Genomic DNA, 27,531 nt, shown 5'->3' with positions numbered 1-27,531 from the left:
TGTTTGTGTCTGTGTGTGTACACCTGAAGATCTGTAGTCTGGTCCTGGTCCTGCGATGGAAAGGCCCCCCACTTGAGGTTTTGCGGAAAGGCCCCCCACTGCACCCTTTACCCATTCATGAACCAACTCGAGTAAAGATGTACAGGTGGGATGTTGCGGTGACAAACCAAAGAGCACAATGTAACGAGTGGGTGATCCACACTCTGCTCTTGTTTTAATACATTATATTCGGTCCTTCTTTCCCAGTTCGAATATTAAAACATCTACAGTTTAATTGTTCTTATCTCGTATCGTTGACCTGGTGCCATGGATGGACCAATCAGACCGTTATTCGGGATTTGCACGTCCAGGTCCAGGTCCAGATCCACGTCCAGGTCCAGGTCCACGTCCAGGTCCAGGTCCAGGTGCCGCGCTGGTTGGTTCGGGCGTGTCGTGCACCGTGCCGATCGACACACCACGGCACGGTACTCACGTGCTGGTCAGTGGGCACAGGGTGGGAGTGGAATGTGGAGGAGGACCGCGGGGGTCACGCGGTTTCCGTGGGGGTTTCCAGGTGTTCGCTAGGGGGCGCACGCACCGCCGGCACCAAACGGCCATTTATTTATTATAATCTACCTTTGTCTGTCGAATGTTGGACACGTCGGACAAAAATCCAACGCAATTTAAAAGATATTTAAATCGATAACATTTACTTTCGTGTGATTTAAAAAAAAAAATCCCAAGAGGTAAATCTCGTGTAAATAGTTTCATCCCCGAACAGCTTCGCGCACGCAATGCGCGACTTGACGGGAGCTGCCGAACAGACATTAACAAACGGATGATGTAATCCCATTGTGTGGAACAAGCATCGCGCAGGATGCAGCCAATCGGAGCGCGAGGTGGGCGGAGTTTCCATAAATTATGCGAAGCTTGGCTCCGCCCCTGCGCGTTCATATAGCGCTCACGCCCGAACTGCTTGGTATTCCCAGCATCGCAGCGCGTTCGTTGAGGCTGAGAAGGTTCTGGTGAGGTCCTGTCGAGGGGGGGGGGGGGACGATTCCGCTGTTTTCTTTCAGTGCGTTTAGGAAAAAATAGTAGTCTTTTGAAGAAAGGAAATAAATAATTTGAATCATTGTTGATTGTTCTTATTTAATAAAATAAAATAAAAATTTATTATGAATTAAATTCCAGAAATTTCAGGTGAACTCTTGATGATGAAGCTTCCATTGTTCATCTTCGCGGTTTGACGTCGGTTCTTGAGCAGTTTTTGGACTTTATTATGAATTGGGAAAGATGTAACGGATCATATCGAGAGCTCGTCTTGACCGAAGCTGTGCAGAGCGCGCGTTGAGAGGCTCTTAGGATCGAGGGGGGCGGGGGGGGCACGTCGAGACAAAGCAGCCCACACATCCTTGGAGAGCATCTCGAGATGTTTTCCCTCGGAAGCGTGTACGTTGCTCTGTGCAGCTCCTTGATATCAATTTTCCTTTGCACGTCACGTTTCGGAATTGCACACAAGACCTTCATTATGATGTTCTGCTACCGGTGCCAATCATTTGATCATACCTCCATTAAATGCATGGGATGTGCAAAGAACTCGTCTCGTTGTGTCCCTTTGTCCATCTCTGATTCCATTGTGGTGTCTCCTCCTCCCCCCCCCCCACCAAACCCATCTCTCCCTCCTCATCCCTCCCCTAGAGATGGCATTTAACGGTGACGCGCTCGATCTGGATCAACACCAGCATTTCGACGAGAGAGACCGGAGCCAGAGACAAGGCAAGGGTTCTCGCATGAATGGACTTCCAAGCCCCACGCACAGCGCCCACTGCAGCTTCTACAGAACTCGCACCTTGCAGAGCCTGAGCTCCGACAAACGGGCCAAGAAGGTCCGCTTTTACCGTAATGGAGACCGGTACTTCAAGGGCATCGTGTACGCCATCTCTCCAGATCGCTTTCGCTCGTTCGAGGCGCTCCTGGCAGACCTGACGCGTACCCTCTCCGATAACGTGAACCTCCCCCAGGGGGTCCGGGGGATCTACACCCTCGATGGTGTCTCCAGGATCTGCAGCCTTGATGAGCTGGTTGAAGGTTTGTTTGAACAACACGAATCCACATTTTCCTTGCATCTCCCACGACGTCGACCATCCTTGCATTGTGCAGATCGATGATTTTGGATCCGATCTTCTTCCTCCTTTTATATATTCTCACGATTTCCCTTTGCATCCTTAAATCAAGCCATGTGTGTATATGGACTCAAAAATCTCTATAAACTCTCCCTCTCCCTTTCTCACCATTTGCTTTCATTGTTTCAATTTTGTCCGTTTAATTCTGCAGAAGTATGTTTGTACAAGGGTGGAATTTTGTTTGCAAGATGGAAAATAAAACAATCCAGTTGGGCAGTTTCACGTTGCTCAGATCTTGCTTTCCAAATTGTTTACAGAGCAGCGACCACTTCCAAGGCCATACCGAACCAAAGACCTTTTTTTTTTTCTTTACAAAACGACTTAAATAAATAATGGTCTTACCTGGAGTCGTGATGCATGTAGACCTAGTTACTCGGTGATCTTTGAAGGAAAAGGTGGTGTCGTGGCCTCGTGGTGATTGATTGCGGGGCGGGCTCGAATTGGGCAACGAGCAGGAAGGAATGGCTCCTCGCAACCAAATTGTTGGCCTTTGAAATGACTTCACGGCAATCTCATGTCATCGATGGTGGAAAAACCATTCCTTCCTGCACAGAGTCCATTTACAGCTGGACGAGGTGTTTTGGAATTTCCAACAGCTTTTTATTGAGGCCGTGGGTCGAGCATGGCCATTGGTCACATTTGGTGCTTCCAAAACATGCAGCACGTCAGGTCCGCCACCACGTCCAAGTTTCTCTCCCCTTTCTCTTTCAATTTGCTCGACATGGTTGATGTGACATTGGTCCCGTCTTTCTTTAATGTCCCATTACTGTACTCCTGCTTTATAAACCTCATATTTTTAGGTTTTGTAAAATAATGGTTTCATTATCCAAGTTACGAGGACCATTCAAAAGGTTCTCCGAACAAGATGCTCCCCATAGTCCAACATGTGTGGGTCATATAACACTTCCTTATAAGGTAAATGTTAAAAATGAGGCAACTTTGGCTTTTCCTTGACAATTGAGAGCATCTAGTTCCAATAATTTATCGAATATTCTGTGTAATTTTTATTTTATGCATTGTCTAGACTCAGAAGAGCTTGGATACAGAACAGACCAGGACACAGCATAACAAAGGGAACAGCAGGAGAAAGGGGAAACGCCAATAGCAGGGCGTAGGGAGAAGGTAGACGAAGACGTACAAAAAAGGATGCAGGTAACAATGAGGGAGTGCAAGGGATGGACAAGATGAATACATAAGCAAAATTTTGGGAGGGTGGGAGTGGTTTTATGGATGCAAGGAAGATCATGGCTTTGGATGGTGGTGAACGGCTCTCTTGAAGACCGGGAGGGAAGAATGAGATCAAAGAGAGTGTGGAAGTTGGTTCCACGGGTGGGTAAAGAGAGGATTAAATGAGTGGAGGTGAGCAGTGGTTCTAAATTTAGACAGTTTCACAAGGAGGGGGTTGCTGGTAGACTAGGTGCATCCTGCAGATACTTGTGGGGGACAGAGCACGGAGTGAGCAGAGGGCGCAAGACCAGAAATGCAGAGGGTGCAAGACCAGAAATGGGGCAGAAGAAAACAGAGAGACCTCCACCACATTATTACCAGAAGTTTTGGCGATGGTGAAGTGATCGGCCCATTGACTCAGCTTGATTACGAGAGATTCCAATGATCTTGAAGACCTTTGTTTCCACGGCGTCAATCTGAGCAAGATGTGAGGTAGGGGAGCCAGCCTTAGAGGGGAGATCAGTACTCCACCAAGCTGCAGATGAAAGGTTTGTGGGTGGATAGGAGCTCAGGTATGTCACAGAAGGACTTTTTACGGTGGAGGATGCCCAATCAGCGTCTGGCTTTGGAGGCCAATTTTGAAATGTGACTTGCCCAAGAGAGTTCATGGCTTGGAGTGAGACCCAAGAGTTTGAATGATTGAACCTCTTTGAGACGGTTGCTGAGAAAGTAGATGGGAGGGTTTGCGGGGAAATTGGACATCACCAAATCCAGAAGGGAAGATTTTCCATCGGGAGAAATCTGGGTTGGAAAATTCATGGATGGATTCAGTCCCATGAAGTCACAGAAGTCTTTTGCAGAAGTACCATGGCTGGTGAGAGAGGTACTAACACCCAGCCAATTAGCAAGGTGACACTTGAAGGAGACATATGAGGACCACATAGTCACAACAAGTCACACATATTTCCAGTTGTTCTTTCTCTGTCAGTTGTTTGCTTGTTCGGGGTGATGAGTTGGGCCGTTGGGGTGTGGTGGGGTCAGATGGGGGCTGGGGGTGATGACCAGTGCAATAAGATGGCTTTCTCAAACTGCTTTGGTAGTGTCTTCTCTTGCATAATTTAACCACATTATTACCAGGAGTTAATTTTTTTTCCAGGTTTATTGTGATTATTTTTTGTTTAAATTTTATAAATATCTGCTAATTCATTTGCATTGATGAATTGTACAATTAAATATTTTGGGAAAATTGACTCTTCCCTCTTGAGGCTTTAAAACATTAAACGATGGATTCCAGATCAACATTCAGCCAATTAATGCTTACATATCCTATCTATAGGAGGTCTTTTGGTTTCAGATTACATTTTGTCAATTGCCACCGGGGACATGTAATTATGCATATGCAGAGCATGTGGCTAAATTGAGGAAGTAGGTTTAGAAAATCGAGGGGAGGGAGGAGAGAACGGGTGAAGAGATAGGAATTTAAACCGATAGCTCCTTACCGCTAAAAGCCATCTAATCAAAACAATCACTCCTTTTCATTCAACTGGATTTGAGATTGCCACTTGTATGCAGGGGATAGGTAGGGAGAATATTATAAACTATCATTAACTCTGCCACCGAAGCTGAATGGAGGTTATGTTTTCATCCTCTGTCTGTCTGTCTGTGAGCAGGAACACTCAAAAATTATGGATGGAGCCTAGACCTTTGAGTTATGGACAAATTCCGCCGAAACTTGGTGAACTGGTTGGGTATGTGACAAGGACAAATTGATTCAATTTTTGGATCTGCAAAATATAATTTTTCTCATTTTTTTTATTTTTAGGTGATTCCTCATAATTGAGAGATAGGGCCAAAATCAATATTGAGCACGATATTTCAAAAAGTTGTGGATGTGTTATAAAACTCGTTGGGTTAGTTGGGTAGGTGACAAGAACCAGCCGATGAGATTTTAGTTCAGGTCCGGATGCAAATTCTGCCTATCGGTGGATACAAACCATAAACTGTTCACCTGGCAGAGGTATGTGCTCTACCAAGTGCCGTTCTAGTTTTGTATGCATCGTACCCTCACGGTGACGGTCAAAATATGGTCATTTAGTTTTGAAATGTGAAAAAGTGATCCGTGATATTGATCGTTTTTTTTTTTTGCTCTATTCACATTTCCATTGAGTGTGTTTTGTACTTTTTAAACTACTGTCAAGTCAGAAGCTTCATCGGCCTCCTAAGGAAATGCATGTGCCATCTCCTGTTTGTGACGGACAGGTTAACCACGTTTTTTTTGAAGAAGAAAAAAAAACAACTAACATTTGTATAATTTGTCCACCTTGGCAGTTAAGATGAATGCAGTTCTTGGTTCACAGCAACAGTTTTACTGTAATATCAATTTCCAATTTGGTGAGGAGGCCTTTGTTATCCATTGCACATAAGTCATGGCGTTTGACACAATCGAGCCTTTTACCGCTATACAGTGACATGGAAGATGATGAGTCGGTGGTTTTAGGTGGTGAAGTGAAAGCATGCAGTTCACTGGGTTTCCTATTGGTAATATATCTCCTGCACCCTTATTGATCGACTTTGCACCATTATCCACATGGACTCAATGTGTAATGCATTCCATAAAGTACATTTTTCCACCTTGCCCTTGTATTTGGTCATTGGTGTATGCACTGTGGTACATCTTGCGATTGGATGCACAATGGAAAGTCTTTGTTTTGAACTCAATTGTATTGGCTTGAGGCTCCATTGTATCCATTGTATTGGCTCCAATGTATCCACAACTCCATTGTATTGAACTCCATTGTAAATGGAAAGTTGGTTGTTCGTGTTTTAAGACGCGCACACACTGGTTGGAGGTTGACCTGTAGATATGTGCAGACTCATTCTTCACCCCATGGGATATCTATACATACATACATACATACATACATACATACATACATACATACATACAGTGCCTTCCAGAAAGTATTCATACCCCTCGACTTTTGTCACAATTTATTGTGTTACAGCCTGAATTTAAAACTCATGAAATTCAAATTTTTTGTCACCAATCTACACAAAATGCCCCATAATGACGACGCAAAAACATGTTTTCAAATTTTTTTTACAAATTAATTAAACATGAGAAGTTGAAATGTCTTGCTTCAATAAGTATTCAAACCCCTTTGCTACAACACTCCAAATTGAGTTTAGGTGCATCCAATTTCCTTTAATCATCCTTGAGATGTCTCCACGACTTGATTGGAGTCCACCTGTAGCCAATTCAATTGATTGGACATTATTTAGGCCTAAGTCACATTTGCTCTACGGCGAGGATAGGGCGGCCGTACGCCCTCTGAATTGACAGAAACGTGCGGCGGCCGCAGGGTTTCTGCGGTGGCCTCAGGGTGGCCCTATGCTGTTTGGCTATATTTTACAGGTCGTAAGGTCGCTGTGGAATTATAACGCGGAGTTATAACTTTTTTCATTTCTATGTTCGCCGTAGCAATTCGACAAGCCAAAAAAAAAAAAATTAATCCATTCGTTACCGTCCGTCTGGCTGCACGTTCGCCTTAGGGCCCCCTGCGGTCGCCTTGCATCATCAAATCAAAGACCGTACGGCAACCCCACGTTTTCAGTCTCCACAATTTCTAAGACCTAAGGCCTAAGTCACATTTGCAATACGGCGGCCGTACGCCCTCTGAATTAACAGAAACGTGCAGCGGCCGCAGAGTTTCTGAGGTGGCCTCAGGGTGGCCCTACGCCGTATGGCTATATTTTGCAGGCCGTAAGGTCGCCATGTAATTATAACGCGGAGTTATAACTTTTTTCATTTCTACGTTCGCCGTAGCAATTCGACAAGCCGAAACAAAATAACTGGTTAAAAAAAAAATTAACCCATTCGTTACCGTCCGTCTGGCCGCACGTTCGCCTTAGGGCCCCCCTGCGGTCGCCTTGCGGGCACCTTGCGTCTGCCTTGAAAATTCTATGGCCGCCGCGGGGACGCCCTAAGGTCACCGTGTGACATCAAATCAAAGACCGTACGGCACCCCCACGTTTTTGGTCTCCACAATTTATAAATACGCCGTGCGGCTCCCTGAAAAATAAAAACATATGTGACTGCTACATTGTGTGACCGTGGAAATACTGCGGCTGCCGTATAATTGCTAGTGGCTGTAGATTTTGGAGACCCCACGGCCGCCGTGGCAAATGTGACCTCGGCCTTAGAAAGAAACACCTTTCAAAATAAGGTCCCACAGTTGACATTGCATTTTAGAGCAGAAACTCTACCATGAAGTCCAAGGAACTGTCCGTAAAGGGGAAGGGTATAAAACAATTTCTAGTGTTAAAAGTTCCCAAGAGTACAGTGAGCTCCAGCATTAGGAAATGGAAAGAATATGGAACTATCCAGACTCTTCCTAGAGCTGGCCGTCCGACCAAACCGAGCAACTGGACAAGAAGGGCCTTGGTCAGGAATGTGGCGAAGAACCCAATGACCACTCTGACAGAACTACAGAGTTCCTTGGCTGAGATGGGAGAACCTACCAGAACGACAACAATCTCTGCAGCACTTCACAAATCTCGGCTTTATGGGAGAGTGGCCAGACAGAAGCCACTTCTGATAAAAAGGCATACGACAGCACACCTTGAGTACACAAAAAGGCACGTGAAAGACTCAGAGTATGAGGAAAAAAATTCTGCTGTCTGAGATGAAAATTGAACTCTTCGGCCTGAATGCAAAGCGCAGTGTCTGGTATGGGTTTGTTTGTGGTGAGGATGTTGAGGTCGTGGAGAGATTCACTTACCTTGGCAGTGATATTCATGTCTCTGCTGGCTGCGAGTCAGAGGTCAATAGACGTCTGGGACGGGCCTGGGGAGTCATGGATTCACTGCATCATGGGGTGTGGCGCTGCCGGTACCTGTGCGGGATGACGAAAGTCCGAGTCTTCAGGTCCTTGGTACTTCCAGTCTTGCTCTATGGATGCGAGACTTGGACTCTGACCAAGGATCTGAGATGGAGACTTAATTCCTTTGGTACCAGGTCTCTTCGGAGAATCCTTGGCTATCGCTGATCGGATTTTGTGTCCAACGAGCGGTTGCTGAGAGAGACTCGGATGAGATTTGTTACCTGCATAGTCCGTGAGCGTCAGTTGCGGCTGTATGGACATGTGGCTCGTTTTCCTGACTCTGATCCTGCTCACCAGATTCTCTCAGCGAGGGAGTCTCATGAGTGGAGGAGTCCAGTGGGTCGACCACATGCCTCATGGTTGCAACAGGTTGATCATCATCTCAAGGAGATGGGGATGGGCCTGGCATCTGACTGGGGGATGGCCAGACGGAGGCCCCTGGAGTACCGGCGGAAAGTGGACGCAGCGACGTGCTGTTCTGGCACATGTTCCCTTACCTGACCTGACCTGACCTGTCTGGTGGAAACTGAGCACAGCTCATCATCGACCTAACACAATCCCAACCGTGAAGCTTGGTGGTGGCAGCATTGTGCTATGGGGATGCTTTTCAGTGGTAGGGACTGGGAGACGTGTAAGGATAGATGGAACCAAATCTATCCAAAGTTATGGACAAATTCCGCCGAAAAATGGTGAACAGGAAGAACCTTGCTCTATGGATGTGAGACTTGGACTCTGACCAGGGATCTGAGATGGAGACTTAATTCCTCTAGTACCAGGTCTCTTCGGAGAATCCTTGGCGATCACTGGTCGGACTTTGTGTCCAACTAGCGGTTGCTGAGAGAGACTCGGATGAGATTTATTACCTGCATAGTCCGTGAGCGTCAGCTGCGGCTGTATGGACATGTGGCTCATTTTCCTGATGCTGATCCTGCTCACCAGATTCTCTCAGTGAGGGAGTCTCGTGAGTGGAGGAGGCCAATGGGCCAACCATGTGCCTCGTGGTTGCAGCAGGTTGATCGGCATCTCAAGGAGATGGGGATGGGCCTGGCATCTGCCTGGGGGATGGCCAGATGGAGGCCCCTGGAGTACCGGTGGAAAGTCGACGCAGCGACGCGATGTTCTGGTGCATGCTCCCATACCTGACCTGACCTGAGCAGGTCTGGATCGTCCTCGAGGTGCTCGATAATGTCTTGACAGACAGTGACTCTTTGCTGTTTCTGGTCCTCAGACAACAGCTTGGGGACCATCTTTGCGCACACCTTATGCATTTCGAGATTTTCAGTGAAGATGCTCCAGACAGTGTCCTAGTTGATGGAAGGTTCCTCAGCAATCATCCGCAGTGTGTGTCTGATCTGTGTGCACCATCTGCTTCACATGTTCGTTGTCCGCCGTTCTGCTCGTCGAAGGTCTCCCAGACCGTGGATCATCTTCAACCTCCTCCCATCCCTCTTTGAACGTCTTGTGCCAGTCAAATGCACGTGTACGTGACCGCTTCTTCCCCGTAGACTTACTGCATCATCGCGAAGGATTCGGAAGGTGTTTTGCCAAGCTTGGCAAGAAACTTCAGATTGGCTCTCTGCTCACGACTCATAGTGCGACGACTCAGACTGGACAACGTGTAAAGCACGATCTGTAAAAACATCACACAATGAGCGCAGTCAACCATCACCAATAATATATATTGCTGGAATGTTGTGAAAGACTGTGACGCAACCCGTTCATTCAAGTTGTGTAAGTGGAGCACACAGCAGGCTCGGTCCCGTTACTTTTTAGACGGACCTCGTATTATCATATCGCTTCTGTTTATTATGTACGAAGCACGATTTGTTATTGCTTGCAATGTGTAAGCACACCCCACTCGTGTATGTATATATATATATATATATATGTGTATATATATATATATATATATATATATATATATATATATATATATATATATATATATATATATATGTATATATATATATATTTATTGACCAGATGTGTATGCAAGATCTGATCTATTAACAGGGTCTATCTCGACATGGCTTTGATTTCTGTGGGATATCTTGTGAACACAGTCTGGTAGATATAACTGGCTTGATGGCCTCGTGAAAGGACAGCACCTTAACAATATTGGTCAACTGAGCTATCCTCCCAACCCCACAAGGTAAACCATTGCATGAAAAATTGGGGGGGGGGAATATTTGGAGGAGGTGGTGGCATGGTGATGTTGGAACACATTTCGTTAGATTTTGACTGCAATGAAAGCAGATATTTGAAGCTCAAATGTGTCATTTCAAAAGGAATACCCCAGTATTGAACCTCAACGCATGTTGTTCTCCATTTTGTGCTGAATCTTTTGTTGTTCAAATTATATCCTTATTGCTGAATGATGTCCTCCTTCCTGCCACAGGTGAGAGCTATGTTTGCACCTCCAATGAACCGTTCCGCTACATGGACTACGCCAAGAACACCAACCCCAACTGGTCTGTCACACCAAAGTCGTCTATGTCCGGGCAGGCCCGAGCACCCACATCCCTCGGGAGCAGCGCACATGCTGTCGATGGGCGCGAGAACAAGGATTTTGTGCGGCCCAAGCTGGTGACGGTGATCAGGAGTGGTGTGAAGCCGCGCAAGGCCGTACGTGTACTCCTCAACAAGAAGACTGCTCACTCGTTTGAGCAAGTGCTCACGTACATCACCGATGCCATCAAACTGGACACGGGAGCTGTGAAGCGGCTTTATACACTGGATGGTAAACAGGTATGATTCTGTGGCTTTTTCTCTTGTATGCCTTTTTTGGCTGTCTATTTATTACATATGCAAATGTTGTGGACACATTAACCAGCGGCCCATCACGTGTACTCCATACGCACCATCCCCTTACCTTATTTCACACCTAACTCCTCACAACTTACATTCCCTTCTCTTCCATGCACCTTCCGCACTTCTCTCGCCTTCATTCCCTCATCTATCATCCTTTCTTTTATCAATATAACTCCTCTCTCTCCCCTCTCCTCTTCTCTACCTCCAAATGTGTATGCAATAAAGAGATGCCACCTTTTGTAAGATTTATATTGTTACAGGTTCCGTCAGTCCGGGTCGCGAGGGGCTTGTGAGTCTCGCTTCCCAACCTATGACCCTGAAGCTAATGAGCCACAGATAACTCGGTGGCATGATGGGTTGCTAAGCAACCACATACACCATCTGAGAATTAGTTTTTGTAGGATCCTCATGTCCAAATCCTGCATTACCTTCCTGGCAAGTTAATCCCCCCAGATAAGGCCTACGCTCTCATCGCCCCACAAATGTCCATCAGAATAGTTGAGCAATACTGTCAGTGGGACGTTGGCAAATGCTAACCATGATGAAAGTGCGGAGCAGAACTCTCATCCACTATTTACACACTCTCTCGAACCAATGGAGGAAAATATGATTGGAAACAGTTTATCAAGGATTTAGCAAAACATGTATTTACAAAGCAAAACAGTGTCACAAAGAAAGATCTTACCCCTACCATGTCAGCCCCTTATCATGAATCCACCCACACAGGCACCTCAATCATTCTGGGAGAAGGAGAGAAGAACGCTTGATAAACAGAGAGGCGAAGTAAGTGGGGTATGGTGTCAACTCCGGCCTCACCCGTACGTGAGCCGGACTGCTCATGTGGTAATGAACAGGGTGTGGCTGTGTGAGAGGTGCGGTGTATGCAGGTGCGTGTAATGCGAATTGTGAAAAGAACTGTTGTGGACTCTGTTGACATACCATAAAACCAGGTCAAGTCAATGAGGTGTGTGCGCTGGAAGGTGCAAGGGTGTAGGATGGGTGTGCAAGATGTGTTGGGAGAGAAGTCAGTTCTGGGGCGAATAACTATTCACCCTTTTGATGCTCGAGAGTTTGTGGTTGGTTCTACAAGGCGCATAGGCGATACTGTCCATGGGTAGGTGGTAACTACGCCTAGCAGCCTGCATCTCCACGCCCGTTCTGCTTTATTCTCTGCGCTCAGCACTTGGCGTGGCCCACCTCGAACTCTCCACTCAACCGACCAACCAACTCCGAACTCCAAGGCCTGCTTTTGCTGAACTTCTCCACTGAGCTCTCCAGAGCTGAGCTGACACTCGGAACACTCCAGAACTGAACTCTCTCAGAGTACTTTGGAACTCAACCCCTACACAAACTTAACTCACTCAGAACTGCTCTGCCAAGCATCTTATCAACTACATTCCTGTCGCATCTCACGTCCGCTTTCTGTGAGCCAGCCACACCCATTGGCTGGTGCTATGCGATCCAGTCATCACAATTGATTCTGGGGATGCGATCGGCGGGGTTGCTGGTACAACTCCGGCAGCACTGGTGGCGCGCTGGTCGCACTGGCAGCTCGACTCCACTGTGCTGGAAGAGGGTCCGTGTTCGATGTATGCTATTGAAGTGTTCCAAAATGGATTTGTGTGGTTCGCGGTGTTATTTGTGGAGTGAATGTGGTACGGGGTTGGAATCTGTAAAGAGTTGAGAATGAGGAAGAGAGCAATAGAATAGTTCCAACTACATTCACAATGCATCTTTCCCTTCCACCACTACGAGGGGGAGGGGTAATTTAGCTAAACAAAATTGCTGCAGATATAACTACACGAGGGAACGTTTATGTGTTGGATCTCCGTGGGGTCTTCCAAGAGCAGAATATTTTTGGCCAGTTTCATAGCGATATTCGACGTAAGTGGATTGTGGAAGTACACTGATGCAAGAATGAAATAATTTATAGCTTTAACCGTAAGCACAGAATGGGGGCGTGCACCCACTTTCATCGGGGTCATTGGAAACCATTGAGCTGGATTTTATTGGTTTGAAGTACTAATGTGTAAGCAGTAAAGTACAAACTTTTGGCAGCTATTAAGATATAATAAAAATGTATACTGTATATACTTCTGAGGATGAGAGCCTCGAGCTGTCTAACCTTGGTTTGAATCCTGACCCAACTATAAACGACCATGCTGGTGTTTCACATGCAGTGCGAGGCATCAATGTTTGCACAGTCCCTTGGATGGACGTTAAACTGGAGGACCTGTCAGACAGCATGAGTTGGTGGACGTTAAAGATCTCACAGTGTTTTCCGTGAAGAGTCGGCACGTTATCGCCAGCACCCTGAACAAATTACAAATTCCTCCAACTTTCAGTTGAACGTCGGGCCAGGCCAGCTGGTTCATGAAAGACTTGAGCAAAGACTGCGTCTCGGCTGATCCCACAGGAAGGGGAGAATAATGGGGGTCATTAAAGGAATGGAAGTTGTGCATAATTGTGGGGATGGTACCTGGAAACATCCTTTTCCTGCGGTCCAGACATCATATTACCCTCTATGCAGACATAAAACTATTGGTGTGCACGGTGTGTGTCTACGGAGACTGTTTAGGTGTATGAATTGCAATTAATTTTCAAAAAGCTGAGCCATCAAGCAAATCCCCCCCCCCCCCAAAACTCCCCTGAGAGTGCTATCAGTATGGTGTTAATTGCCCAAAGGATTTGGCCTTTTATGTCGTTTACTTCTCATCCCTTTTATGATTCACAATGTGCATGTTGAGCTCCTCTGTCCCCATTCCTCGCCACCCTTCTCCTCTGGAAATGGTGGAATGGAGTGATAAAGGTATCGAGCAAAGTCACCCCCGACGAGTTCGACCATTAATCAAATTTAGCCTCGGTCTGTTTCTGCCTCAGCGTGGCCTTCATCAGGGATTCGTGTTAGGATAAGGTTCCTTTGATTGAAACGATGGACAATCCTTGTATTTATGCCTTGAGTTTGTGGTGGTTTTCAGATTTGATGTTTGCATTTTTTTTATTTTTGATAATTTAAACCATCAGGATGAATTGTTTTAAGGTTGTTTTTTGTTTTTATTTGTAGCTAAACGATCAAAGGTTTGGCTTTTGCTTTTTTTTTTTTGTAAGGAAATGGGATGTGAACGGGTCTTCTGCTCCCCGGGACTGACACGGGGTGTCTCATGGATGGACGTTTGTGATAAAAGTGAAATATGTTGCCGCAGGAGGACAAAAGCTGCGATTTGGATCCAGGGAACCACAAACGTGCATGGAATTTTGGAATATGTTTGATATGTCGATGTCGATTTACAATGCAGAGGTTCTGCTTTGTATTGAGCAGTCGAGCTTGCAGTTCCAATGCACTTGGAGGCTTCCTGGAGGGAATGAGTTATGGTTATTCAGACGTTGGGTTTCTTTCTGGGAATGATCTGCATTCGTGAAACCCCCTTGTAGGAGAGGGTCTGAACAAATCCCAATGGCTTAAAACAAGTTGTTTTTCTTTTTGGTGCATTTTGACCTTGCGAGCCTTGTGCCGTGTATGCTGGTCAGAGTTGCCATGATTGAGGCTTTGAAAGTCTCTAATTTTAGCTTACTGGGTGCAATGGGTTGTAATTTTTTTTGGCAGATCTATTGTGGTGATGAGTCAAGCGGGAGGCTGATGAACAGGGCAATGATTTCTCGAGAAGCAAGCCCCCTCGCTCGGGTGCAAGGGAGGGGTGGGGGTGGTGGGGGAGGAATAATTTTCGGCCACAATCCAGGCTTCGACGTCTCCCTCCCCTCGTGACCCTCCGCATTCTCCAGTTGTGAGCCGGCATTCAGTTTCTCAGAAAATAACGAGCTCGGTCCAAACACCATCGGTGAAAGGACATGATATCCAATTGCTCACGTTTGAATAATTTAATTTGGTGGTCTTTTCTAATTGTTATGTTTCATTGGAGCATTATGGATGTGCCATTTTCTGTAGATCGCTGGGAGTGATGAGAGGGAGTTCAAGTCCCGCTCCATTAAACGCATCTTGCTGTTCTTGCATTTAAGTGTTTGTTCAGGACACATGGGAATGTCAGGCTGTGTTCGACTTCGTATTACTTTATGACATTTGTGATTTGTCCGGGGGTATTGACCGTGAAACCCATTTATGTGAACCTATTGAATGCAGGTTAAAGGGATGTTTTGTTGAGGATATGAAAGGAACTGATTTTGAATTATTGGCCAATTTTACTAATATCTATATATATATATATATATATATATATATATATATATATATATATATATATATATATATATATATATATATATATATATTCCAGCATTGCTTTGCTACATCGGAATTTGGCTTCGTTAACTTCTTCATTGCTCTTCACATTCCAAGAATGAAAAAGAGAAATTGCAATGATGGTTTGATTGTAACTTTCCACCGCAGAAGGGCCTCATTGCAGGCGTTAATGAGTACTTGTGGATAAAGCCATTTCCAAGCGTAAGGGATGACATCATATCTCCCTCACACATGTTCTTACAGGAATGAGTTCGACTCAGCATTTTCCTGCTCTGGTTTTAACTGGAATTGAGTTAGATGCAGGTGAATACAATCATGAATCTTTAAGTTTTCTGGTTATTGTGATTTATTACATCGAAGACATGACAGAGTTTCTAAATTTTGATTTCTGCTCATCTTAAATCCTATTTTTTTTTTTTTTTTTTTTTTAGCTCAAAACATAAATCTTTTGCAGGAGAAGTTGTGGCAAAAGTCTTTGTTCTCTCATGACACTTTGACTCCTATCTTGCACTCTCCTGGCATTTTTAACCACATTTTGCCCTCCAGGCACCTTGACCCCTACATTTTGACCCCCTACTTGTGCCCTCCTGGCACTTTGACACCTACGTTGTACCCCCTGACACTTTGAGGCACACCTAGTTCCTCCTAGCATTTTTAGCTCGACTTTATGCCCCCCCCCTAGCATTTTGAGCCGTATCTTGCGCCCTCCTGGCCCTTTGAGCCAAATAATTGTTTCTTTTGTCAAGAGTTGTTAATGCAAAATATTTTGCAGTTTCAGCTTCAAAACTGATCCATCACATGGTCATGTGGGCATTGTACATCTGCACACAGGACTTTCGAGGTCACATTGATGTGCAGACAATACAACCCACAAAAAGACGATGTGAAAATCATATCGTCTTCACATTCACAGGTTCTTTGTACTTGTGTAAATGATGGATTCTGTGGTTTGATTCCATCGGTGTGTGGGTTTTTAATGATCCACATGAAAGCAAAGCTCTTTCATTAAACTCGGTACACAAAATGCAAGTCTGACCGCTTGGCCTTGTCTGTGAGCTGTTTTGTTTTTCTTTCAGTTGTGAATTATTTTGGCTTCGTCATCTTGCTGTTCCAATATATTTTTTGTGTGTCTTTCTCTTTTTGCTTGAGGTCAGATGATGAATTATCACAAGTGCCACACCGCCTTTGAGGCCCACTAAATCTGTCACCTTTGGTGTCGCATACAGGCCAATCTCAATTCAAAAACAAGAATTGCAGAATACCAAATGGCCTCTCCACTTAACGACTCTTAGGCCTTGAAAACAGCCTACCATTTGCAGTGATTGTTGGGATGTGAAAAGACCCAAGTGCTTCCAGATTTCTTGGGGATGCCAGGCCTTGAAAAACATCTGTAATTCTAATCGTGTCTTTGCACCCAGGGCCTTGATTTTGTCATTTTTGTGGTACGTCCTTGCTCCACAGCCATCCATCTTCTCCACACGTGTCTCGGGGCTGCTTGCGTTGCATGCACTCCGCTTCTGCCCATCGTCATGTCGCATTGAGCAGCCTTTCTCTGGATGGATAACTATTTTGCATCCCTCAAGGCTCACCAAAATGAATATACTGTTCTTAAGGCCACTCCTTCCCTTCCAAAACCCACGGCACTATTGCCAGATGAGCTCACCTAAATGATATATCTCTCCCCTCCATTTCCATGTTCCTTATCCCCTGCTCTCCTTCTCTTTGCTCACTATGAGGTGGGTGTCATGGTGACTGTTACCATGGCACCCGCCGTACTTCCCTGGCTGCTGCTGAAAAGCGCTGCTTGGATACGGAAAAGTCGTGCAATGGAGCTGTAGTCTGAATTGAGCATATTGTGTTATCTGCGTGATTTAATTATGAACCTGATTATGGCATTTTAATTGGTCGTTGCTTCGTTGAATAGACAGGTATAAATTAAATTCATCTCTCACATGATCTTGAATCTTCACGCTGCTGCGCGCGTTGGCTCGGTAATCATTTACCCCGATCTTAAGCTGAGGTTTTGATTGCCGGTCTGGATGAGAAAACAGCTGGTTTGAGGTACTGATGTGGTCCATGCTCGACCCAGGAGAATGGCAGGGTAGAGGGGGATTGGGAAGAGGGGGGCAGGGAGACAGGAATTGGGGGATTGCAGAACAGCTGGGGCTGTGTGGGAGGTTGCGTGAAGTCGTGGTGTGGGTCGAAGTGAAGAATGACCTGCTGTGGATTTTCATTATGTGGAAGTATATTTCATTTTCCTGGAATTTGCGTGAGTGAATGAGGGTTTACTTTGTCACAAGTGGCTTTATCCTGTGAATTTGATTTCATATCTTACACAAGGATACAAAATGAATTTTGATGCAGGAGGAGGCCATTTGGCCCATCAAGCCTGTTCTACATCAACAACATATAAATTCAATCTTGCAGGTTAACTTAAATTCACTGGGAGAAGGGATGTGGGGGTGGAAGAGTGGGAATGCAATCAGGGGAGCAAGTTCAGACATCAACATGGTGATATGTATATATCTCAAAACATGTGGAGTGTGACGAGACGTAGTCCTACACCAAAACGTCGTCTCCAACCCAGAGACCTCAGCCTGGTGACTCTGTCAAACAGACAAAGATTACATGGTCAACATCAGTTAACCATAAACTGGAGCCACCTATTTGGATTTTATGCTTATTTGCCCTCATCAGGATGGCATACTGATAAATATCTAACCAATGATCACAACATTCGTCGTTTAAACTTCAGATGCACCTCCTGACTGTTATGGTGAGCATCGCCACGGATTATGTCTCACAAGGTAGAACCGCATAATCCGCAAAGAAAAATAATCTGTCTGCCACCCAGATGATTGTTCCCGCTAATGCCAACCATTCGACCAGAAGGCATGTGATGTGATTGGCGGGTAAATCGAAACGTGTTAAATGTGACGACCACTTCCCCGATCTCCATTGCACATCGTTCTACACCAAGTGCCTTCTGGTTGAATGGTTTGCATTAGCGGGAACAATCGTCTGGGTGGCAGACGGATGGTTGTTCTTTGCGGATTATGCGGTTTTACCATGTGAGACATAATCTGTGGCTGCTCACCATTACAGTGAGGAGGTGTGTCTGATGTGTGCATGTATGTAGACGTATATGTAACGCTTTTTTTTTTTTTCTTGTTTTCGGTCTAAACCACAGTTTTTAAATAAGTGTGTGTGTGTGTGTGTGTGTGTGTGTGTGTGTGTGTGTGTGTGTGTGTGTGTGTGTGTGTGTGTGTGTGTGTGTGTGTGTGTGTGTGTGTGTGTGTGTGTACGTACGTACATCATGTGTACATATTCTGATTTTTTGTTTTTATTTGTTTGAATATGTTTGGTTTGTTTCGTCACAAACTTGTTGGTGGTCTCTTTGTCTTCCACTCCCTCCTTTCTGGTCTTGCACGCTCTGCTCTTTCAGTGCTTCGCAAATCCTCCCCCCCCCCCCCTCCCAGGTTTTTGCATGGTAGGCACGGTCAACCATCAATTCCCTTTTAGTGAAACTACCTAAATCCAGGATCACTGCTTACCTCCACTCATTTGTTCCTCTTTCCTGCCTGTGGAATCAACTTCCACATTCTCTTCAATCCCATTCTTCCCTCCAGGTTTTTGAGGCCATCCATGATCTTTTCTACCCTTGGTAACCCCCCCCCCCCAAGCCCACCTCTTCCCAACTTTCCTTTTTGAGAGTTTGCTTCTTGTATCCATCTTGTCCACCTCCTGTGTTCCCCTCTCATCCCTCGAACCCCTTATCATTAAAATCTCTATTTTATCCCTCAACCCCACTGCTGTGTCCATCCTCCTCTCCTTCTGCTGTTCATTTTGTTCCGTTATGTCCTGATCCATCCTTTGTTTTAGCTCCTCCATGAGCCCCGACTGTATATTAATTTTTCATCAAACAAGCTCCCATTTAAATGTTTAGTGCCTGCTCTGGGAAACCAAGATGCACAAATTTAATGAAAGCAAAACTTTACCAGAATCATAACCCGATTTGACCAGAATTGTTTTATCGTGACTTGGATTCTGCGATTGCAAAAAAAAAAATTTTTAGCTCAGGATTTGCTGTTTGTTCAGACATAGAATGGGGCCGGATGAATGAGGAGACATTATTGATACAATGCTAAGGATTTTCTCTCCATGGCCTTGTCTAACTTTATTTGCAAAAAGTTGGGATTTGGCACCAAATTTGAACAGGAAGAGACAGATTCTTTATCCAAGGAGGTTCTTACTTTGGAAGTAGATAGTTCGTGGTTTAGCGAGCGGTGTAAAAATCTAAGCCACTGCGTTCCATGTGTCTGTTTTTAGGCAGCCCCTGGCTCTGCCTGTCTGGTCTGTTCCGGATTGGCTTGGCAGTTTGAAGGCTGCAATGTGGGCCAGTCATTGTGTATTGCCAAGGGCTAGCATTGCAAAGTGGCCAGCTGGAGATGGGCCTGCAAGGGCAACCATTGGTGCTCCGCATATCAATTTGGACGGCAAGCATGGATGAGCCATACCCTGATATAGTAAGAAAGGTGGTGTTATGGGGTGGGTGGTTTTGGGTGGGAGGAATCGTTATCTCTGCCACCGAAGGTAGACGGAGGTTATGGTTTCACCCACATCTGTCTGTCTGTCTCTGAGCAGGATATCTCAAAAAGTTACGGACGGATTTGAATGAAACTTGGTGTTCAGGTTTGGTATGTGACAAGGAAGAAGTGTTTCGATTTGGGAGAAGCACCGAATCCGGATACGATAATTTTTTGAATTTATCAACTGATTTTTCACCATTGAGATATGAAGCCAAAAACGATACGAGTTGTGGACATGTTATTACAAAACTTGGTTGGTGAGTTGGGTAGGTGACAAGAACAAGCTGATTCGATTTTGGTTTAGGTCCGTTGCAGATCTGGCCTATCACTGGGATACAAAACGTAAACTGTTCAGTCTGGCGGAGGTATGCCCTCTACCGAGTGCCATTCTAGTTTTACATGTGATCCTCCATGTTCCACATGACATCAATTCTCTCCATGTACCTGTGTCCAAGATCTCTCTAATCTGGTGTTTTGATTAGAAGCTCGATTCACTGATTCTTGACTCTGTGACAATGCTCCGTGGTCCAGCCCCCACTTCTCCAAACCTTCTGCCACTGTCCAGCTGGCACACTGGAGACTGATTTGCCTCGGGCAGAATGGAGCCACAAGAAAGGTTAATCGGTGTGTGTGTGTGTGTGTGTGTGTGTGTGTGTGTGTGTGTGTGTGTGTGTGTGTGTGTGTGTGTGTGTGTGTGTGTGTGTGTGTGTGTGTGTGTGTGTGTGTGTGTGTGTGTGTGTGTGTGTGTGTGTGTGTGTGTGTGTGTGTGTGGAAGCAGGTCTGGAATTTCAACCACCAACGTCTATTCTGGTTCTCATTTTGCCTTGCTTGTTAAGCATTCTCTGCTTCTTGGGTGCAATCAAAGGTGTCTTCCTTTGCTTTCCCTTCCTTATGTGCTGTGTGGGGTGTGAATGTGATTAAGGCAAAGCCTTTGATCCCTGAGGTCCATGCTGAAGTCACCATAGCTGGAAATTCGCAGCTGTTCATCTCTGCTTGATCGGTTATCGATGGTGGCTTAGCCGACAGTGTGTTGTAATTGTGACATGGTTTCTAAGCATCAGTGTGTCCTTAATAATGAAATGTTGTGCATTTGGAGGCAAAGCTCTTGGTTTGAGAAATTTTTGGCTGACGACAGACAATCAAATTGATGGTGCACGTACGTTCGATACAATATCGGGTTTGTTCCACATCATTTGTCTGCTTTGGAATGAATGTGTTTTGTTTCTCAAGTGAGATCATCTATTTATTGGCTATGCATGGGAGGTGTGTGTGTGTGTGTGTGGGGGGGGGGGAGAGACATTTTGGGACAGACATATGGGAGTAAGATGTAAAGGGGTGGTGGGGGGGAGGAGGTTGAAGTCAAAAATTCCGCCATGTTTGCGTATGTAATAAATGTCCTCTGGGTGACTGTTCCGCATGAGAAATGGTGAAATGTCTTCTCCAAATGATGTGGGTTGTTTGTTCACAGTGTGCTGTAAAGATAAACCATGGGATTTAAGACTTTTAAAATTTTTATCTTCTAGCTTCCATGTAGAACAATGCTTGGTCTGTACCAAGAGTGAAGCTGCTGAGCTGTAGTGAACGAGAGTCTGAAAATGTTTTCCCACAGTCAAAATGGATTCAATAAAAGTTTATACATAAATGCATGTGGGTGGAAAAGATCGAGCGGTGTATGTGTGGGCTAAACTGCTCATGTGAACAAGTTTAAGTGGTGGTTTGCAGTTGTCAAACCAATCATAAAAGTGTATCCAATGGTCGTTGCCAGGGGTTTAGGATGATTGCATCCACACTGGCTTGCTCATGGGATCTATTGGATCAGAGATTGGTCGGTTGGTTTTGCTGGAAGCAGAGTATGGGATTTGAGAATATGGCAGCAGCTGTTTGGGTCCAGAGGCTGCAGAGATCTCATCGGTCTGACACCCTCATTGCTGATGGTGATGGACGGAATTGGCCTCTCACTGCGTAATTACAGAGTGAATAGCAAGAGGAACGTGGCAGCTGCCATGGTCGCCACAGACAAATGGCCCGTGGTTGAAAGGTGGCCGCTGTGCTGGTGTTTTGGCACTGCGCCGCGATGTCGTATAGTTCTGCCCGAGACGAGGCTATGCATTTGTCTAACTTTTACGGTGGCCTGCTGGATGTCGGCCAAGTGATTGTCTGATCCCATTGGTTTTAATCGCTCAATAACTGACTGCCATAAACTTAACCACAATTTAAATAACACCTCGTTTGTTTCAGTGGAACCCTGTTAACATAAACCCCCTCCTCTCTCTTGGTTTCATTTGGGTAATTAGTTGCCCAGCTATTTAAATATATATATATATATATATATATATATATATAGTAATTCTGTACTTTTAGATTTGTTCAGTTCACATTTTCCCTGACAATTTCTATCTACATTAAAAAATCTTACAAAAGATAATGTCCACCAGCTCATGCTGGGAGATGAGACAATGTACAGAGAGCACTTCGTGATGCGATGATCCACCTGCGAGTTCTGCACGAAGGTACAGCATTTGAAATGAGAGCGTGCCGTTTCCCTCCATACGCCCTTAAGGTGGAGGATATGTTCAACTTTGGAGTCAACCCTTAAACCCTTAAAAGTGTAAGGCTTCCAGAAAATTGCACTTTTGTTAAGTGAGCATGTTTTTTTTTTTCCTGCACATTTTCCATCCATACTCGCATGAAGTGCAGGTTCCTCCAGCTCTGGCCAACTCCAGCTGGATAGGTGTTTTATTTGATGAAAAACTAACCTGTTTGAGAAGGTGTATATACAGACTGTTTACATTTTAATTCGTGCATGTGTACACACAGGTGGAATTTCATCATACCTGGCATGTATCTTAAGCTCGTGTGCAACGCAGGTGTTAATCCGCTTTGAGATGAAGCTAGTTGCATTATCTGTCCCAAAGTTTAGTTTATTTATTTTTTCCCTGATAACCTCCCCTCCACCCCCCCCCCCCCACATGTTTCACCACCCCTAAACCTCCCCATTCCCAGGTGAGCTGCCTCCAGGATTTCTTTGGCGATGACGATGTGTTTGTGGCTTGCGGCCCAGAAAAATTTCGCTATGCACAGGATGACTTTTCCCTGGATGGGGAAGGTGAGGATGGTTGCATCATAAATCATTTTGTACTTTCCTCATGAAGATGTGACCCCAAGTTCAAATGCAATGTGACATGTTGATGTGCGTGTCCTAACGTCCCTCTCCTTGTTGCAAAAATCAAAATGTCGACTCCTCTGTTCCATAGACATTAGGCAAACAATGTAAATGTTAAAATAATTCTGCTCTTGAGGCTTCCCAATGCTTTATTTATTTATTTTAACTGCTGAATGCTTTGGCTGTATTCCAGAAGCAGCTTGACGATGAGCTGACACTGCAAATTCTTCCAGGCACAGTAGTGGGAATGGTGTGGAGGGGGTGTAGAAGGGTTTGGACCATGCCTGCAACGGTTTTTAAAAAGTGCTGACTTTGAAAGCCAATTGTGGCATAAAAAGGGGAACATGGAGGGGGGGGCGGAGGGGCTTTGAAAGCAGGTGTGCAAACATTATACAGCCGATGAAGGCCTATCTGGCGTGTCCAGGAGGGTAACCCAAATTATCATCATTCAAATGGATTGAGATGCATGACTACAGAGATATCACCCACTTGCCAAGTGAAAGTTGTCACCATCTTATTCTTTTTATGTGCAACACGCTGTTGCGGGTAGCATTTGCTGGAGGTGCAGCTGTGTCCCCTGTAGGTTAGAGCAGGAATTTGAAATTTGTTGAAAGTGCTGGCGATAGCTTGTCTACTCTTACCATGGTGCCTTTATTGTCCATCAACTAATGTTGATGGGCTGGATGCCCAGTTTAACATCCATCCGAGGGATGGGCACGTGCATTGAATCGCCCTACATGTAAAACACCAAGATGGCAGTTTTTAGTCGGGCCGTGTTTTGAACCCAGGCTAGACAGTTCAGAGGCCAGTGTGCAAACCTATAAGCCATGAGCACACAAGGGTGGCCTGAAAATCGTCAAAAGTTAGTTAACCAATGGTATTGAACTTTAAAAACTCTCTGGTACTTATTTGTAGTCGAAGCATATTGTCTCCAACAGCCGGGCTTGTTTACCAATGGCTTTAGGTGATCGCCACTGGGCATTGATAAACCTCAGGCGTTGACGATCTCTTGCTCGTTTTGCTGCTAAAAGAAAAAGCAAACGTTCTCCATCACAAAGATCCATTGTGCGGTCGTTTCTGCAGCTACCCATTTCTTTTGGTTGTCCGGCCTAACGCTTGGCAACCGACGACGAGGGTGTCCAATGTTTCTTTATTTTTCATTGTCCATCACGTTGTTTGCTGCCAAGCTTCCATCCCCCTTCAAAGTGCACTCGAGCATCATCTGAAGATTTTGATTGGTCACTTTGCTTTGAGCTTGTACTCAAGGTCATGTGTGCTGTTTTATTGTAAATCTACGAACGGCACTAAGCTGCTTCTACCAGTATTGCCCGAGAGATTCCGATTATGATGATGGTTATTAGTGCGGACTTCCTCATGGTCGCCATCTGTCATTACAGAATGTCACACACTGAAAGGCTCCAAGGCCACTCATCGGGGCAGTAAGAGTCCGAGTTCGGCTTCCCGCAGCAAGTCGCCCGGAGCAGGTGGGTCGGGAAGGGAGGGGATGCATCCATTTGTTCATTTCAAAAGATCAAAAGATAAATTATTTGAGCCAGAAGTCACTGCCATATTAAGTCTCATCTCAAGTTTAGATATTCTAAGGGGGGTTTTGATCGATTTTTGAAATGATCATCAAAAAGCACCTTTTGTGGGACAGATTCTTTGACTTTTCCTTTGCTCTTTTTTTTGAAACAAAATATATAGCTTAGGGGAACCAATCATATCCATGATTCTGAGCACCAGAGCATCTTTCCATATAATTTTCCTGTTGCAATTGGAGATGGAGAGCAAAGCTGGACGTTTCGATGTGACTCAAGGTCTGGTTGCAAAAGATGGACAAATGCGGTGGCTCGAAATATCTATTTCAGCCGGTCAATTTCCACCCAATTAAAAATCCCAAAGCATCACACTTGCTGGGGTTTGTGAGGATGGCAGGTCGTTGATGATGATGATGATGATGATTTTCTTATTTTTGACTAATCTTTTGAACCAGGTGTCAATTTTGGCTCCCAAGCTGCTGTGATTTATTTCTTTAAAACTGTAGGATTTGGAGGATAATAAATGGCAATTGCAATTTAAGAGAAGGAAACTGCAGTTGGTTTTAGTCCATCGCTGTATTTAGAACTCTTTGCCAAAGTGCAACATTCCATGATGTCGGAGTCACTGGGAATGTGGGAATGTGATTGGCTATAGGTCAAAGCAGTGGGTGTCGTGGAAAGCTTCGGGTCTTGTAACCGCCTTGATTTTGTTCCTGTCAATCACATCTCCAGTGTGCTGCTTGCTCAGCGGAGCTTCTGCTCCGTGGAGGACAAGACCTTCCAATTCCTCCCCTTTTTTTGTATACAGAGTTGAGGCTCGTGGAAAAGCTAGTACACTGAGTGGATCAGGACGTAACAAGACAAATGGTACAGTTGAGAGGGGGTGGGGGGACACCAACAGCAGAGTTGAAGGACAAGATAAAGGGAGACTTGGACAAAACAATGGGTGTGGAGAGGAATGGAGGGCAGGAAAGGATGCATAAGGTGGACAAGATGTATACAGAAGCAAACTCTCAGGAGGGAAAAACTGGAAATTTGGAATAAGGAGGGATTGGGGTGGGGTGGGGGAGGGTTTGGGTTAAACAAGTGCGGAAAAGATTATGGTTTTGGATTAGGGACGGTTTGAGATGGTGGTGAACAGCTGTCTTGAAGACCTGGAGAGAAGAATGACATTGACAAAAATGTGGAAGTTGAATCCACAGGCTGGAAAAAAAAAAAGAGGAAAAAATGAGTGGAGGTGAGCAGTGATCCTGGATTTAGATAGTTTCACCATAAGGGGGTTTGGGGGTTGGGAGGCGGGGGGAGGAAAAAGGATGAAAAGCGCAGAAGTTGCAAGACCAGAAAGGAGGCAGAAAAAGACAGCGACCACCAACCTGTCTGTGAGGCAAAGTGATAAACCCATAGACTCAACTTCATCGTGGGAGATTCCAATGATCTTGAAGGTTTTGGTTTCCACAGCGTCAAGCTGAACAAGATGTGAGGTGGGGGTGCCTGCCATCCCAGAGGGGAGAGCAGTACTCCATCACACTGCAGATGAAGGCCTTGTCGGTGGATAGGAGTTCAGGTGTGCCAAGGAAGGACTTTGTATGACGGAGGATGCCCAGTCGGTGACTGGCTTTGGAGGCCAACTTTGAAATGTGGTTTGCCAAAGCAAGATCATGGCTGACAGTGAGACCTAGGAGTTTGAATGACTGAACCTCCTCAAGAGGATTGTTAAGAAAGTAGATACGAGGGTTTACCAGATGGTCCTTTTGGAGAGAGATAGTGAGAGTGTGACATTTGTCAGGATTGAAAGACATATTCAAAGTGTTTGACCAGCTTGTAATTTTTGTTAAGGTCTGAAGAGAGGGAAGGTATGCTTTCCTAATCCCAGTTTTTTTATCTAATCAACTTTCAAACTAGTTGGTAATGGAGCTTGTACATAAATCACATGACGGACAAGGACATTAATAGACATCGGGGCACCTTAGCTTGGATTACAAGAGACATTGGTAGGCATTGGACATGGTATAAGGGACTTGAACCTGGGATCACCCACGTCATGAGCCATGGTTTCAGATGGGAAGGTAAACAGGCCAACCCACCTGTAACCTGAAATTCAACACCTGTAAGGAAGGATTTGGTGCCAATTGTTCTCCATGGTGATAAACAGCCTTTGTTCTGATATAACAGTCACCTGTATAGCTTGGCTCTGTTGGCTTTTGCAATGCAGAGTCAAAATAGTTTAATTTTTAACCCCTTAGGAGTCATATTCGAGTTATTTATGATGGGGGTCAAAATTTGGGGTTGGGGTTAGATATTGAACCATTAACCCTCTATTTCAACCCCCTCGAGTGGAGGGCATGGCACAAAAAGATGACCCCATCAACCCGAACAAGATATCAATTTCATTCAAAATGCCATGTCATCCAATTTCCAAACGTTTTTTTATTATTTACTCATAAACAGGAATAATATGGTTAAATTATTCAATTATTCATTTAATCTCAGAATAATGTTTGTGTTTTTCAATATAATTCCGATCCAAATCTGCAAATAAGGAATATGTTCGCTTCATTGATGAAACTGTGCAACAAAACTATTCTTGCCATGAAGACCTATGCAATATTATGTCAGGGCTATCTACATATTACATGTGCACAAGTGGCAATCTTAGACCTCCCTGGATTCCACCCCTGATTCCAACATGTGGATTAAATTTGACTTCTCCAGCTCTCGGTGAGACCGAAGTGACATTCAGAGAGATTATATACATATACTGTACTAACAAATACAACATGTCACTTTGCTGACAGGGATATTGGGAGATAGGGGAGAGAGGAGAGGGAGGGGAGAGAGACAGGAGAGGGAGGGGAGAGAGGAGGTAGGGAAGGGAGAGAGAGAGAAAGACAGGAGAGAGGAGGGAGGAAGAGAGGAAGGGAGGGAGAGAAGGGGAGAGAGAGGAGGGAGGGAGGAAAGAGGAG

General features: G+C 45.1%; 1 protein-coding gene across 1 annotated transcript in view; it reads left to right on the top strand.

Moving 5' to 3' along the window:
• The first annotated feature begins 881 nt into the window (after positions 1-881).
• The window catches only part of LOC147014606 (neuronal migration protein doublecortin-like), a 37,661-nt gene continuing 11,011 nt past the window's right edge, over positions 882-27,531 (top strand). The window contains exons 1-5 of the mRNA XM_085852700.1: positions 882-1,004; positions 1,678-2,067; positions 10,611-10,960; positions 22,871-22,973; positions 24,428-24,514. Of these exons, the coding sequence (XP_085708826.1) occupies positions 1,680-2,067; positions 10,611-10,960; positions 22,871-22,973; positions 24,428-24,514 (928 nt within the window). The 5' untranslated portion in view covers positions 882-1,004; positions 1,678-1,679. The remainder of the gene's footprint in view (positions 1,005-1,677; positions 2,068-10,610; positions 10,961-22,870; positions 22,974-24,427; positions 24,515-27,531) is intronic.

This window comes from Eptatretus burgeri, chromosome 13 (genome assembly GCF_056783735.1).
Source record: "Eptatretus burgeri isolate ZD-2024b chromosome 13, Ebu_testis_v1, whole genome shotgun sequence".
Classification (NCBI taxonomy): domain Eukaryota; kingdom Metazoa; phylum Chordata; class Myxini; order Myxiniformes; family Myxinidae; genus Eptatretus; species Eptatretus burgeri.
The sequence above is the reverse complement of the archived record's forward strand: the minus strand, read 5'-3'. Positions and strand labels throughout refer to the sequence as shown.